The sequence below is a fragment of the Bos javanicus genome, chromosome 6 (assembly GCF_032452875.1).
Source record: "Bos javanicus breed banteng chromosome 6, ARS-OSU_banteng_1.0, whole genome shotgun sequence".
Lineage (NCBI taxonomy): Eukaryota > Metazoa > Chordata > Mammalia > Artiodactyla > Bovidae > Bos > Bos javanicus.
In genome coordinates this window covers 19,910,561-19,925,635 of record NC_083873.1, presented here as the reverse complement: position 1 = coordinate 19,925,635, position 15,075 = coordinate 19,910,561, and the positions used below count along the sequence as shown (strand labels likewise).

The following is a 15,075-nucleotide window of genomic DNA, read 5'->3' as shown; positions in this document are numbered from 1 at the left end:
TCTGCTCCTTTTCCCTGTGGCAGCCGAGTGGAGCCTGAACCAAGATGCTGTTTGATTATGAAATGAGATCTGGTTTAAAATCATCAAAAAGATTTTGAGTAGGATCCAGCAAAATCTGGCACATAGCTCATCATGCTCTTCCTGGATAGGTTAGGATCATGGGCCATCCCTTACTAATCACACAATGCCTTTGACAGAGATTGGCCTCCATTGCAATTCTTAGTACATAAAAGGACTTCAGAAATTATTTAGTAAAAGAATGAATAAATTATTATAAGCACCAGCTATAACATCTAGAACCCATTACACTGGTTTTTGAGGGGGTGTGTTGTGTGTGTGTGTGCTTAGTCACTCAGTTGTGTCCCACTCTTTGCAACCCCAAGGATCGTAGCCTGCCGGGCTCCTCTGTCCATAGAAATTTCCAGGCAAGAATACTGGAGTATGTTGTCATTTCTTTCTCCAAGGGGATCTTCTGAATTCAGGGATCAAACCTGCATCTCCTGCATTGGCAGGCAGATTCTTTACCACAAGCGCCACCTGGGAAGCACTTTTGAAGGTGTGCATGAATTTATAAAATATGATGAATCTTTAATTAGTAGAACATATTTGGTGGAGATTTCCATTTACATTTCTTTTAAGGAAAGAAAGCAGGAAACAACTCAGCACATCTACTTGTCATCACTTTCAGAACATCTGTGGTTTTAAAACAACTTTGAAAATAGTCACTTGCCTAGAGTATAAGGTCTGACTTCTGCTGTATAAGCAGTAAAATGTTCTAAATTCATATGTACTCATACATACCCTCATAGAGGGCAATTAATAAAATACCAATTATGGACCCCATATCTTCTTCACACTCTGATTCTTACAGGGGGTTATGTAGATGTATACTCAACTCATTAAAATTAAGTCAAAATAAAGAAAAAGAGGAAGGTAACAACAGATGCACCATCCCAATATCTTGCATGAAGAACTGCACATTCCCTCTAGGAACCCCAAATAAGAATGTTTACAGAAGCAGCTGATGAAAGCAGTATGGGCTGGCATATAAAATGCTTACTGTTTAGCAAGAGGAAACGTCTTAAATAGCGTGCATCTCTCTCTCCATCAGCTGGTGCTCAGTGTTTGTGTTTCTTCAGGTTGATCGGCTGGATGTGGATAGCTTGTTTAGTAACATCGAATCGGTGCATCAGATATCAGCCAAGCTGCTGTCATTGCTGGAAGAGGCCACGACAGACGTAGAACCAGCCATGCAAGTAATCGGTATGTTTATTCTCTTCTCAAGTTCTCCAATACAACAGGAAATAATATTTTAATAGCCTCCCGTTGCTTTGGTTTTATGTTTCTGACTCACCAAGCTTCCCAGGAGATATATAAACGCTTAACGCATCTTAGGGCTCATTGTAATTACACACACTCTGTATTTATTTTCACATGGGTTTATATCCATTTGCCGAAGTCCCTCAGTAGCACTAAGCACACCATTTGCTTTTTTAATTTCCAATCTTTCAACCTCTTTGCCTTCCAGATGTTCTCTTATTTAGTTTTATGGCCAACAGTTACTTGATTCTTAAAGAATTAAACATTTAAATACTTTAATAGCTTTACTGATTTTAGTCACAATGTTTCTTATTCATCTTATGACTAGGAATCCACTTATTTTGGGATTGTAACATTTGCAAGGAGAGTTTATATGATTATTAAAACAACTTAACGACTTTTCCATGCTTTTCCTTTTTCTCTATATTATTTGCTTTTCAAATATGTTTCTACTCTCACACAGTCATAGATAATTTTCTTATTCTGATAAGATTTTGAAAAAAAATACAGAGAAATCACTGAAAAAGGGTTGGGTCAAATTTTTGTTCCCTCTATATTCTCCATTCATTGGGCATTTATGTATCAAATCACCTAATGAATATCTATTAAGCAGTAGCATATGCCAGGATTCTTAGGAGCTTCAAGGGAATACTGTGTTGTGAACTACTTGAAGGCGATTGCCACAACCAAGATACCACAGACACAGTGCCATGTAGGCCAAACATTTTTTAATGTGCTGTAATCTTTTTTTCTGTTTCACAAAAAATATTTAATATATGCTCATTACAAAATATTAAAACAATTTGGGAGTATACAGTGTAATTCAACCCACCAACGCAACGAGCATCCCCTTAAATAACCATTATTGTAGTTTGATATGCATCCTTCCTTTGAGACACACACACACTCACACCTTGTGTTTTTATTCCCCCTCATTATGTGTTTGTTAATGGGGCTTCCCAGGTAGCTCAGCGGTAAAAACCTGCCTGCAATGTCGGAGCTGCAGGAGATGCAGGTTTGATCCCTGGGTCTGGAAAATCCCCCAGAGGAGGAAATGGCAATCCATTCCAATATTCTTGCCTGGAGAATCCCATGGACAGAGGAGTCTGGCAGGCTACAGTCCATAGCATCTCAAAGAGTTGGGCACAACTGAAGAGACTTAGCATGCACACACACAACGGAAAAATGGCATGAAATTGATTTTGTTTCATATTTAAGGAAGATCCAAAATTTAATAAGCAAGATTGATCTTACACAAAGGTGAAACAACCTGGGCCATTTGTAGTGTTTTACATGTCAAAAGGCCACCCCACTTAAAAATATTCCCCCACAGTTTTTAATTGTCGTTTCTTGTGATTAAATGTCCCCCTTATATACTGCAGAACTTCAGGCCATAAAGAGAATACATTTATATGGGGAATCAGAGAATTCTTGAAAATGTTACTTGGGCTTAAAGTATTAAGTCAGATTTCAGCAAGTGAGGTCCATGTTGAGAAGACTAAGTGGAAATAATAGCGTGAACAAAACCATGGACAGAAAATGCCAAGTGTGTTTAGGAAACGGTGAGTGACCAAGCTGAGCTGGAGTGAAGAAATCACATAGGGAGGAGTGAGAAATGAATCTGTTAAGTGTAGAACAGGGACCAGCTGTACTTGGAATCAAAGTTTGGAATTTACTCTGCAGATAATGAGGAGCCATTAAAAGATTTTTCAGCAAGGATGTGATGAGACACAAAAGTTTCTGGAGAAAAGAAACTATGGCAGGTATGAAAAGAATGGATAGAAAGAGAAAATGAGTCCTCGACCAGTAAACAAGTCATAGATAATTTAGCCATGTGGTAAGAAGCAGCTAGGCTAAGGTGGATACACTGAGAATAGAAAATAGGTGTCAGATTCAAGAGAAATGTAGAAAAAGCACAAACAAAATGTAGGGGTTGGTTGTATTTGCTGGAATCAAAAACAGTTCCAGGTGTAAAAAGTCTTGTATTCTGATTTGTGTAGAACATCTTGGTTTTAGCCTGTTCAAGCATCCAGTCCAGTTTAGCATTTGTCCTGGACTTCCTCATTTGTTAAGGACGATCGTTATTTATAGTTGCGCCACAGAGATTTGGTAAGACCTCTTCATCATGCTTTAATTTCTGACATGGCTTCTCTTAGCAGAATGTTAAGAGTCAGGTGCATTTTAAAGAGTTCTTATGTGGTAAACTCTAAAAGAGAGCCCGTCTCTCTTTTCCCAACTTTTTCTAGTCTCAAGGATACTTATATCTTCCTTTGAAGGGAAACGACTGATAAAATGAAGACTTTTGGAAATGAATAGCTAGCAAGACCTAACTGCTTCCTGTTCTGGTGAGGGTGGGAGATGTACTTGATGCTGTAAGTCCTGCAGCCACTGGGTAGAGCAGTAAGTGGGGTCATGACCCACACTGGGTGGCTTATGCCCTATGCCATGACTAGTGGGAGGCATCAAGCCCCTAGAATGACAGTCAGTGGGTTTAGAGGGATACGTAGAGAATTAAAGATTAGATGCAAATGAAATACGTGTAGGAAGTGGAGGCCATTTGTGTCAAAGGTGAATTTTCTGACCATATTGTAAATGCTACTGTTAACTTTACTTCGGAAAATGCGTTAATGTAGATTATCATATGAATACATATTTTGGTGGAGCATCAGAGTAAAATAATGCTTTTTACTAAAGTAAGAAATCTCTGAAACAAAAGTATTGTGGTGTGTATGTAATAGACCTGTGATATTTTATTAATTGAAATGGTAACTGTAGTTAAAGCTCACATGCAGTTTTACGTATATAAAATTGAAGTGAACTATATATAATATTCAGAGAATATGCACACTTTTTTTGGTGTTGGTCACTAGCTTTTAGAAATTGCATTTTGTTCAAAATCAGTAGAAGTCTTTAGTTAAGATATTCAACAAACAGATGGAAAAAGTAACTTCAGTTTGTTAGTCTTCATGATTGCAATTACTGAAAACAAAATTTACCCTTATGGAAACAAGGAATTAACTGAAAGATAATTAAACAATGAGAGATTATACTGTATAACAGATTTAATTGTGAAACTTTGTAATTGTATTTTGGAAAACTTGAATTATGAAAAGAAGCTATTGGCAGAACTTCTATTTAGTAGGATAAAGTAATATACTTTGTACCAGATTTTACAACATCTAGAAAAATATCTAAAAATCACAAATAGAAACAACTTGTTTGATGAGTTTTACTTTGCAAAAAGAGAGAAAAGAAAATGGAAGCAAGAAGACAGAACTTTGAAAATATTTAAACTCAAATATTTATATATTTTAATATAGAGCAATATATAATCTGAATTTTAATATCTTACATTTAGTAGAATTTTCTCCTAGCTTATGAGGTACCTTTGTGTTAGGAGGAAAGTATTTCCACAATTAAAAATATTATGGTTTATATATTTGAGCAGCCAAATAAATAATACTAGCATTAGATTTTAACCATAGAATAAAACAGAGTCCACACTGATATGAATAAATGAGGAGAAAGGAAAGCTCTTCCTTACTTAAATATCAGCAAGTAAATATAAAGGAAAGAGGAAAAATTTAAATCTCCATTAGGTAAAAACTGTAGTCATAATTATTATCGAAGACTCCACTGAGTGATGCCAGATTTATTGAGTGAAATTTTGAGGAGAAATATATTTTCATAGTTTCAAACTGTCTCCAACAAAAGTGTTAACTTCAAAGGGAAAGATGGTAACTTTTCACTGAGAAACCAGGCAAAGAGTATCTTAACCAAGCGAGTGATCAAGGTCAACAGTACCAGGAAATAACACACATTCATATCACGAACCTTGTGACACAGGGCACAACATCATATCTGTGGTACTTTTGTCCAAAAAGATGTGCAATCACGTCCAATCATTAGAAAACATTAGACAATAGCAAATTCAGTGAAAGACACTGAAAATAACTGATTAATATGGTTCTAAAATGCCAAAGTCATTAAAGACATTGTAAGACTGAGGAGGAACTCTTGAAGACTGCAGAAGATGAAGGAGGAGTAACAAATAAATGCAAGTGGGAGCCTATATAGACTAGAATGGGAAAAGACCATTAGTGTCACAATTCCAAGTACAGTTTTTAGTGGATAGTATTAGAGCAAATGTCATTTCCTTTTACTGAAAATTGTACTATGTCGATGGAATATTGGGGAAAATGAGTGAGGGATATTTGAAAACTACTGGTACTATTTTTGCAACTTTCCTATAAAACATAAAATTAATTCAAAATGCTTAATATATAATGGTTTGCAGATAAAACCCAATTGAAGTTGTTCGCAATTTCAAGTTCACTAATGATAAATTGCAATACTGAGGAAAATTATAGAAAATTTATGAAAATATAAAGTAAACCAGTAAGACCATAATTTAAAAGAAAGAGTTGGAGGCATAATTTTAATTTCCCTACCCTTTATATCTGGCCTGGCTTCATGACTTTCTTGGACCAATAAAATGCAGCAAAGTGATCTTCTACAATGGCCTTGTGACAGTCACTGTCTGCTCAGGGAGAGAGAAGGTTCAAACAACCCAGTCAGGCCAGTCAACACGGTCAAGGCCTTGAACATGTGAGTCAGGCCCTCCTTGGCCAGCTGACTTCATGCTACAGACTGCAAACCTATCAGTAAATCCCATTAACACCACAAGGAAACAGGCCATCCCAGCTGCTGCTGCTGCTGCTAAGTCACTTCAGTTGTGTCCGATTCTGTGCGACCCCATAGATGGCAGCCCACCAGGCTCCCCCGTCCCTGGGATTCTCCAGGCAAGAACACTGGAGTGGGTTGCCATTTCCTTCTCCAATGCACAAAAGTGAAAAGTGAAAGTGAAGCCGCTCAGTTGTGTCCAACTCTTAGCGACCCCATGGACTGCAGCCCACCAGGCTCCACCACCCATGGGATTCTCCAGGCAAGAGTACTGGAGTGGGGTGCCATTGCCTTCTCCCCATCCCAGCTGAGCTCTACTCATATCATCAACCTGGAGAATCATGAGCAGATAAATAGCGTTGTTTTAGGCCTTTAAAATTTTCTTGGGGCAGGGAAGGAGGGTGATTTCCTGCATCAACAGCTAACTAATACAGATACAGAGAAGAAATTAACTAATTCAGCTCAGATAATAAAGAGAAACTTGATTTAGAAGGTGGCTTTTAAGCGAGGACTTGAATTTACAAAGATGGAGATTTGAGCAAAAGACTTCTCAAATGACATAGAGGCAGAAGGCAGAAGAGTACGGGAAGTTCTTATAGAGGACAGCAGTTCAATGTGACTGGAGCACAGTGACAAGGAGTACAAGTAGCCATATCAATGGAGTTCACTGGCACTTGCCATCACTAAATCTTTCATCTTGCTTTCCAAAAGGTAAACCGATTTGGGGTGAGATTTCCAAAGTCATGCTGCCAAAAAATGAAAAGCACAGCTGTTCCATTTCTTTGTCCTTAGATCGCATGAAAGAGTTTGTGATTCATAGTTCTAATGCCAAAGGAGAAACTTTCCTGATACATAGATAAGCCAGGAGAGCTTTACTCAATTAGAAAAAAAAAAAAAGAACTTGGGATTTGGATGAGGTTCAAGTTTAAGCACAGCGGAGCACATGTTTGTAGATCCAAGAACTCTGGGAAATTGTCTGGACTATCATACCAAGATAGAAACTGGATTTTAAAATCTTGACTGAGGCAAACTGCCTAGACAGGAAATGGGTTTGAAATTTTTAGGGATGGGAGTGTGAGAAGTGACTCTTGTTTCCACTTAAAGATCATTTTGTAACAAATGAATAGTGAACAAGGACCAAACAAGTGAAGTGGTAGTGCAGAGTTGAAGAACACACAGGCTGCAATCTCAGGCTGATTTAGTTTGTATCCAGGCTCAGCGGTTGCTAGATGTGGGCTTGTAGGCTAGTCACAAAGCCCCACTGAACTAAATTTGAGGCAATAATACCTACCCTACAGAGCATTTATGAAGATTAAATAAAATAATGTATATAATGATAACCAGTGCTCATCCTTCATCAATAGCCAATGCATGATGTTACTAACTTGTTAGGACCCTGAGAATATTAAACATACCCACTTATTCACAAAGCTTGATTTCTTATATGCAAAATGTGAACTTTTTAGAGATCCTGATCATGTTTTTCAAAGATTCATGGCCTGTGTGGTTTCCAGGTGTTCCCCATATGTGTGCATCTTGACCATTTATCTATCTATTGATACTTTGGCAACATGTTTCCTCCTATGCAGGATGATTTGAGATACCAAGTATCATTTCCACATTTGATAAAGTGAACAGCAATTGCAGTAGTGGTCCTCAAGGAACTGAGCCTTCTGGTGTTCACACTGCCATGCAGTCTGGTCCCATAATGCCTCTAGATGGCCCTGAGAGTCATCAACTAATACAATGCATAGGAGGAGACCCTGTGCCGAAGTCTGGCATGGCCTTAAGAAAGCTGGATGTTTCTACATTTTGTTGATTTGGGGAGCCTGCCATTTAAGAAATCCAGCTACGCCAGTGGAATATCACATGGAGAAAGATTAGAGTTGAGACTATCTAGTGAGAAAGTGGTCCCACTGTCCCAGCCTCCCTGCCAAGGCACCCAGACTTGGGAATGAGCCATCTCAGACCATCCAGCCAGTTAACCCTCTGAATGAGTGCAGCCCCAGCAAATCTCAAGTAAAGCAGAACCACTGAGCTGATACCTGCCAACCCACAGAATCAGGCTGCTACTGCTGCTGCTGCTAAGTCGCTTCAGTTGTGTCCGACTCTGTGCAACCCCAGAGACGGCAGCCCACCAGGCTCCCCCATCCCTGGGATTCTCCAGGCAAGAACAATGGAGTGGGTTGCCATTTCCTTCTCCAATGCATGAAAGTGAAAAGTGAAAGTGAATTTGCTCAGTCGTGTCCGGCTCCCAGTGACCCCATGGACTGCAGCCCACCAGGCCCCTCTGTCTATGGGATTTTCCAGGCAAGAGTACTGGAGTGGGGTGCCATTGCCTTCTCCACAGAATCAGGAGAGAAGATCAAATGGTCTCTGGTCTTAAGGCACTAAATTTCAGGGTGGTTTGTTACATAATGACAGAGAACCAAAACAGGGCTGTGTCCTCTTCTATAAATTTTCAACAATGTTGTAATGTTTCAAAGTATTTTTAAAAGACTGAGTTATGAACACATGTGAGGTTACTTTCTCTGCTTACTTCACACACAGGGTAAAGAGAACCAGAGCTGACAGAAGCTTGTGGTATAGGAATTACAGTTTCTCACATGCTTTTCCTCAGGGTGAGTTTATCCTCGGAGACAAAGACGGTATAGAGCTTTCTGTTCTTTGAAGATGGAGTGGGTGAAGCACTGTTACTCTGTGGCAGTCCTTTGTTCTCCTGAAGCTGTGTCTCTTGTATGTCCCTGAAGCAGGAATCTGTGCCCTTAGCAGTGATTCTGTGAAAAGAGATTAGTCATTGACAATGATGCTGTGTGGGAGATGCCACAAAGTAGTTCACCTGAACAACTGTTCTGGTACTATTATATCGTGTGCACACGTGTGTGTGTGGGTGTGTGTGTGTGTGTTACTCAGAACATGGAAAGGCCTGGCTTGTTCATCCTGACCAGTGAGGGCAGGTTTGGGAGCGTCCCCCCTGCTCAGTGGGATATGTGAGGCCAGCAGGTGGAGAGAGATCCAGACACAGCAGCGAAAGGTCAGGGCGTTTTATTCCAAAAACTGTCAGTAACAAGAAAGCTGTCAGCTTCAGAAAACAGGACAGAAAAAAAGGTGGAGGGGGTGGTTCAAGGTCAAGTACACACAAATCCACAGAGGAAAGGAAAAATCAGCAGGAGGCAGTCACAAGTACAATGCAGAAGCTGGACCTCCAGTCTCCTGAGTGAGGTCAGGGTGGGCCCCAGGTCTACCAGGACTTATTTCTCATAATAAAAAGAAAACCGGGAGGGCTTAGTAACAAGTTCTATAGTTCTGTTCTCTGAGGAGAAAGTGAAGTTCTACAATGTGGAGCTGGCTCCTGGGGGTCAGTGGCTGAGTTGTGCTGTTAGACTTGAAAGGAGTTGTGGAAAGTCAGATATTGTACAGAATACACACAGAAGTCCTAAACTTCTGTGAGTGTAAGAGTGCTGCGAGTCCCTGAACACTTTCCCAACTGTTAGGAAGTCAGAGGAGAAGCTGTTAGCAGGGATGCCACACTTGAGGGGTACAAGAGCCTGGCAGGAATGTAGCCTTAGGAGGGAGCCAGATCGGTGCCCTGACACCGGCTCCATCACTTCTACCCCCGTGTTGGGGCAAGTCGCTTGATCAGTGGGGACTGCCCTCGCCTGCCTGGCATAGAAACTTCACCAAAAGGACTTAGCTTTTTCCCTCACATAACAAAAAATCCATAACTCAATAGCCTAGAACAGAGACAGCTACTTGCTGGCTACTTCCAGCTTTTTCCTTCCCAGTACTTAACTTGTGGTATTTGGCTTCATGGCCTCAAGATGGTTACTCCACTGCCAAGCATGCTTCCTGCAGGTAATAAGAGCAAAACCATCTCCTGCTCTGGCTCTTTTCATTTGGGGGAAATAGAAAGCTTTCCCAGTGACTTCTCCTATACCTCATGATCTCATTTTACACACACATTATTCCATCTCTCTCTCTCCCTCCCTCCCTCCCTTTCTCTCTCTCTCTCTCACACACACACAAGAGACCTAACCACCTGAACTACCAGAGACTGGGGAAAATGTTAGTATTTTTAACTGGGTGCATGTGTGGTCCAAACAATAACAGTTTGGGAAATGAGAGAATAGATAAGCAACTGGCAACAGAAAGCAGGTTCACTGGCTCATTTTTTCCAATGGGGATGGCCAGACCTTGGTGGTAGAGGGGAGAGACAGAGAGTGCACCTGTCTAGGACTCAAGCCCCAGGTGGGGGGACTTTCTTGTCTGTTTTGTTATTGTTGTATTACCAGCACTTGGAACAGTGTCCTCAATAAGTACTTGGTGAATGAATGAAATGAATGGCGGAGACAATGCTCAGTATCCAGGATGCCAGTTGGTACACTGAGGGAATACAGTCATTGTCATTGCTCTTGTTGTTACCAAGTCCTCCTGTGGTTTTTCCTGTGTCGTTTTCCAAGGCTGGTAGGTGGTGAAGAGCAACTAGCAGAGGCAAGCATTCTCAAGAGAGGTATTTACCAAGGTGGGCTGAGAATGGGGTCTTTAGCATTATCAATCCTGAGGAGGGAAAAGTTATTGTACCTTTTCCCAACCTAGGCAGCAGAAACGTTTTAACTTTCAACTCTCAGAGAACCAATGTTTCCTTAATGTGTGAGTTGTTATAAAAAGCCCATCATAGAGTTAAGGTATCCAGGAAGTCAAAAAGGTTCAGGAGGAGACCTTGAGTTATTATCAAAATCAACAGTTTTATCCTTGAGTGTTGCTGCTGCTGCTGCTAAGTCACTTCAGTCATGTCCGACTCTGTGCGACCCCATAGACGGCCGCCCACCAGGCTCCCCCGTCCCTGGGATTCTCCAGGCAAGAACACTGGGGTGGGTTGCCATTTCCTTCTCCAATGCATGAAAGTGAAGTTGCTCAGTAGTGTCCGACTCTTCACGACCCCATGGTCTGCAACCTACCCGGCTCCTCCGTCCATGGGATTTTCCAGGCAAGAGTACTGGAGTGGGATGCCATTGCCTTCTCCTCCTTGAGTGTTAGTGTTAGTTCTTGACTAATACTTAAAAAGAAAAGAAAGTGTAGTCATTCAGTCTTATCCAACTCTGTGTGACCCCATGGACTGTAGCCCACCAGGCTCCTCTGTCCCTAGAATTCTCCAGGCAAGAATACTAGCATGGGTTGCCATTCCCTTCATGGGGTCTTCCCAACCCAGAGATCGAAACCACATGTCCTGCATTCCAGGCAGATTCTTTACCATCTGAGTTACCAGGGAAGCCCAATTCCAATCCAACCATCTCACTGTTCAGATGAAAAAGCTAAGAGCCTGAGTTTCTCCAAATAGCATCACTAATTCCAGATACAGTTATAAGGGAGCCCTAGCTCTTCCTGACATAGGTCTTATTACATATTACATACTGCCCATCACTACTGCCTACTATTGCTCCCCAGTTTATCCTGCCCATCTGTTACACTGTCAGTGATGGAATAGCCTTTCCTTTGAGAGACCCCAGCACAATTATGACATTGTCCTCTGTGGCACTGGACACAACTGTGGTCATGGGACAGGACCCCACAGTCTGCTCTGGCTCCCTTCCTTTCTCTTTTTTTCCTTTTATGGTCTATCAGTCTCTTACTGGTCTTACCCTGCTGCTGCTAAGTCGCTTCAGTCGTGTCCAACTCTGTGCTACCCCATAGATGGCAGCCCACCAGGCTCCACTGTCCCTGGGATTCTCCAGGCAAGAACACTGGAGTGGGTTGCCATTTCCTTCTCCAATGCATGAAAGTGAAAAGTGAACGTGATGTCGCTCAGTGGTGTCCGACTCTTAGCGACCCCATGGACTACAGCCCACCAGGCTTCTCCGTCCATGGGATTTTCCAGGCAAGAGTACTAGAGTGGGGTGCCATTGCCCTGTTCCCTCCTAAAACCACTACTCTAAAATTGCTATTACCACATCACCAGAGACCTCAGAATTGTCAAATCCAATGAACACATTTTTCTGAATTTATCATATGGTAGCACTCTTGCCTGGAAAATCCCATGGATGGAGGAGCCTGGTGGGCTGCAGTCCATGGGGTCGCTAAGAGTCGGACACCACTGAGCCACTTCATGTTCACTTTTCACTTTCCTGCATTGGAGAAGGCACTGGCAACCCACTCCAGTGTTCTTGCCTGGAGAATCCCAGGGACAGGGAAGCCTACTGGGCTGCCGTCTATGGGGTCGCACAGAGCCAGACACGGCTGAAGCGACTTAGCAGCAGCAGCAGCAGCAGCACTTCTGAAAATTTTTAACCGAATAATTCCTAACATCAGAAGAGAAATTTCATGAGCCCCAGGGAATGTGGAGTTCCAACCTGAAGCCACAGCCACAGGCATGAAATAATTTGAAATCTCATTTTATCTTAAGAATTCAAGTAAATTTTCCATGCTATCCTTTCACATGAAAATAATGTTTTTTTTTCTTCAAATATCTTTATAAAATTCATACTCAAGGGACATGCTCGTTTGAATCCTGTGGCTGCATATTCCACCTGGCACTTGGGTTTGAATTTCATAACCCTAACCAGCGTCCCTGGAGTATCTCTCAGTACTAAGTGTTATCCCCAGGCGAGGCAGGAACTGAACGAGACCAAAGGCAAAGGATAGTGGCTTCTGTAAGCAGCGTTTACTCTTTAACCTCTTCCTTCTCACCTCCCTCCTCATTTTGCCTTCCCCTGGAGAACAGAGGAGGCTCAGAATAAAAGGAATGAAATGTATGCACCTGGCATATGGGCTGGCTGAGCTGCTGCCTTGCTTCGTCCCAGTGGCTGGGCTTCCGTCCAGGGAGGACAGCAGACCATGAGAAACTCTCCCAGTCAGTCTGCTGCAAGCTGCCAGGAGAGCTTTGTCATCTCATGATGGCATATTTACTCACCCAGGAAGTGTCATTCAGAGGCTTGTATTATCTTACTCGGATCTCAGAACTTCTTTTCTGGAAGGGGGTCATACCTATGCTCTGTCCTCAGAGAGGTCCCACTCCTGTCTCTGTATTCTGAATGCTCTGTCCTGATAATCAGGTTTTACTCAGAACTGCAGAACTGCCTTTTGGGATAGATCTTAGATCACAGTTTATGCTTGAGAATTTTTCCTTCCAGTTTCATTGAGATGTAATTGATATATTACACTGTATAGGTTTAAGGTGTATTGCATAATGATTTCATTTACATACATCATAAAATGATTATCACAATGAGTTTACAGAACACCCATCCTCTTATCTAAACATAAAATCAAAGAACAAAACCTTACCAGCTCAAATAAGATGTATGCGTGCTAAGTTGCTTCAGTAGTGTCCAACTCTTTGTAACCCCATGGACTGTAGCCTGCCAGGCTCCTCTGTCCATGGATTCTCCAGGCAAGAATACTGGAGTGGGTCGCCATGCCCTCCTCCAGGGGATCTTCCCAACCCAGGGATTGAACTCATGTCTCCCGCATTGTGGACAGATTCTTTGCCAACTGAGCCACAAGGGAAGCCCAAGAATACTGAAGTGGATAGCCTATCCCTTCTCCATGGGATCTGCCCGACCCAGGAATCAAACTGGGGTCTCCTGAGTTGCAGGAGGATTACCGGCCGAGCTATCAGAGAAGCCCTAATCTCTTTTCTAGATCTTCTATTTCCTGAATCCCAGACTCATATTGCAATTCTATAAAGGGCTCTTCACTTTAATATACTATGGGTGACTCAAATTCAATACTTCTAAAATTAAACTTGTTGTCTTCCCATAAAAACACCCTCTTTATCTTCTCATCATTGTCTATCCACGTGTTTACTGAAATCAGCTTCCTGAGATATGCATGGAGTTATCCTCTTCATCTCTTACATGTTCAATGTCCTTTTTTTGTTCTCTCTTCTTCATCCTCCCTGATTTTGCTCTCATGGTTATAACTAACATCTAATGAACATTTGCACATGCCCATATAGACACATTACATATTTTAACTCATTTAATCATTAAACAACTCTTCCATTATGATGATTTCTTACTACAGATGAGGAAATTAAGAAACAGAGAAATCAGGTAATTTTCCCAAATGTCACATGAGTAAATGGTAAAACCAAAATCTGATACCAGGCAGTTGATTTGAGAGCATTCTCTCAACCGCTATAACATTCTACTTTAGCCCTTATTATTTATTTCTTGAATATTTATAGAAGCCTTTCAATTGGTTTCTCTTTTCCAATCTCCCTAACTCCTCCCCGAAATTCCATTGTTCAGATGACTAACTCCCACAGACAACTTTCTAAAATACAGTCTCATCATGTTAATCTGCTGCCTAAAATCCATCAGTGCTTCTCCATCACCTTCAGGTTAAAGTTCCAGCTTCTTAATGATGCACAAAGTCTTCCATGGTCTGGCCCCTGCCTACCTATACAGCTTCTTCTGAAACCTCCCCCCAGGTGTGGCACCAGCCAGCCAACTGAGATCACTTGCAGTTTCTGAGCAGAACTTGCTTCCTCCATGCATCTCTGTGCTTTTGTACTCACTCATAGCTCCTACTTCAAGGTTAGACTCTTATGGAAAGAGCTCAAAGTTTCTCAAGAGCAGAATGGCTCACCCTCTGTATTTATAGTTACTGTCATACTTTTCCCATAGCATGCTAAATGGAGTTTACTCTTCTCTATCCTTTACTGACCTTGAGGGAAGTGTTGATTCTTTTTCTCTGCAGACCTACCAAAGTACTTAGGGCATGCTAGTCACTCATTGGCTTTCCCAGGTAGCACAGTGATAAAGAATCCACCTGCCAAAGAGCAGGAGATGCAAGAGACCCTGCTTCCATCCCTGAGTTGGGAAGATCCCCTGGAAGAAGAAATGGCAACCCACTCCAGTATTCTTGCCTGGAAAATTCCATGGACAGAGAAGCTTGGTGGGCTACAATGGGGTTGCAAAGAGTCAGACATGACTGAGCATGCACCATCATAGTCACTCATTAAATGGCTATCAAATCAGTTCAGTTCAGTCACTCAGTCATGTCTGACTCTTTGCAATCCCATGAATCGAAGCACGCCAGGCCTCCCTGTCCATCACCAACTCCTGGAGT

At 41.7% G+C, this 15,075-nt stretch overlaps 1 protein-coding gene across 1 annotated transcript in view; it reads left to right on the top strand.

Moving 5' to 3' along the window:
* Window positions 1-15,075, top strand: part of ARHGEF38 (Rho guanine nucleotide exchange factor 38) — a 156,704-nt gene that overhangs the window by 79,623 nt on the left and 62,006 nt on the right. Inside the window, exon 3 of the mRNA XM_061419469.1 lies at window positions 1,140-1,263. Coding sequence (XP_061275453.1) covers window positions 1,140-1,263 — 124 coding nt within the window. The remainder of the gene's footprint in view (window positions 1-1,139; window positions 1,264-15,075) is intronic.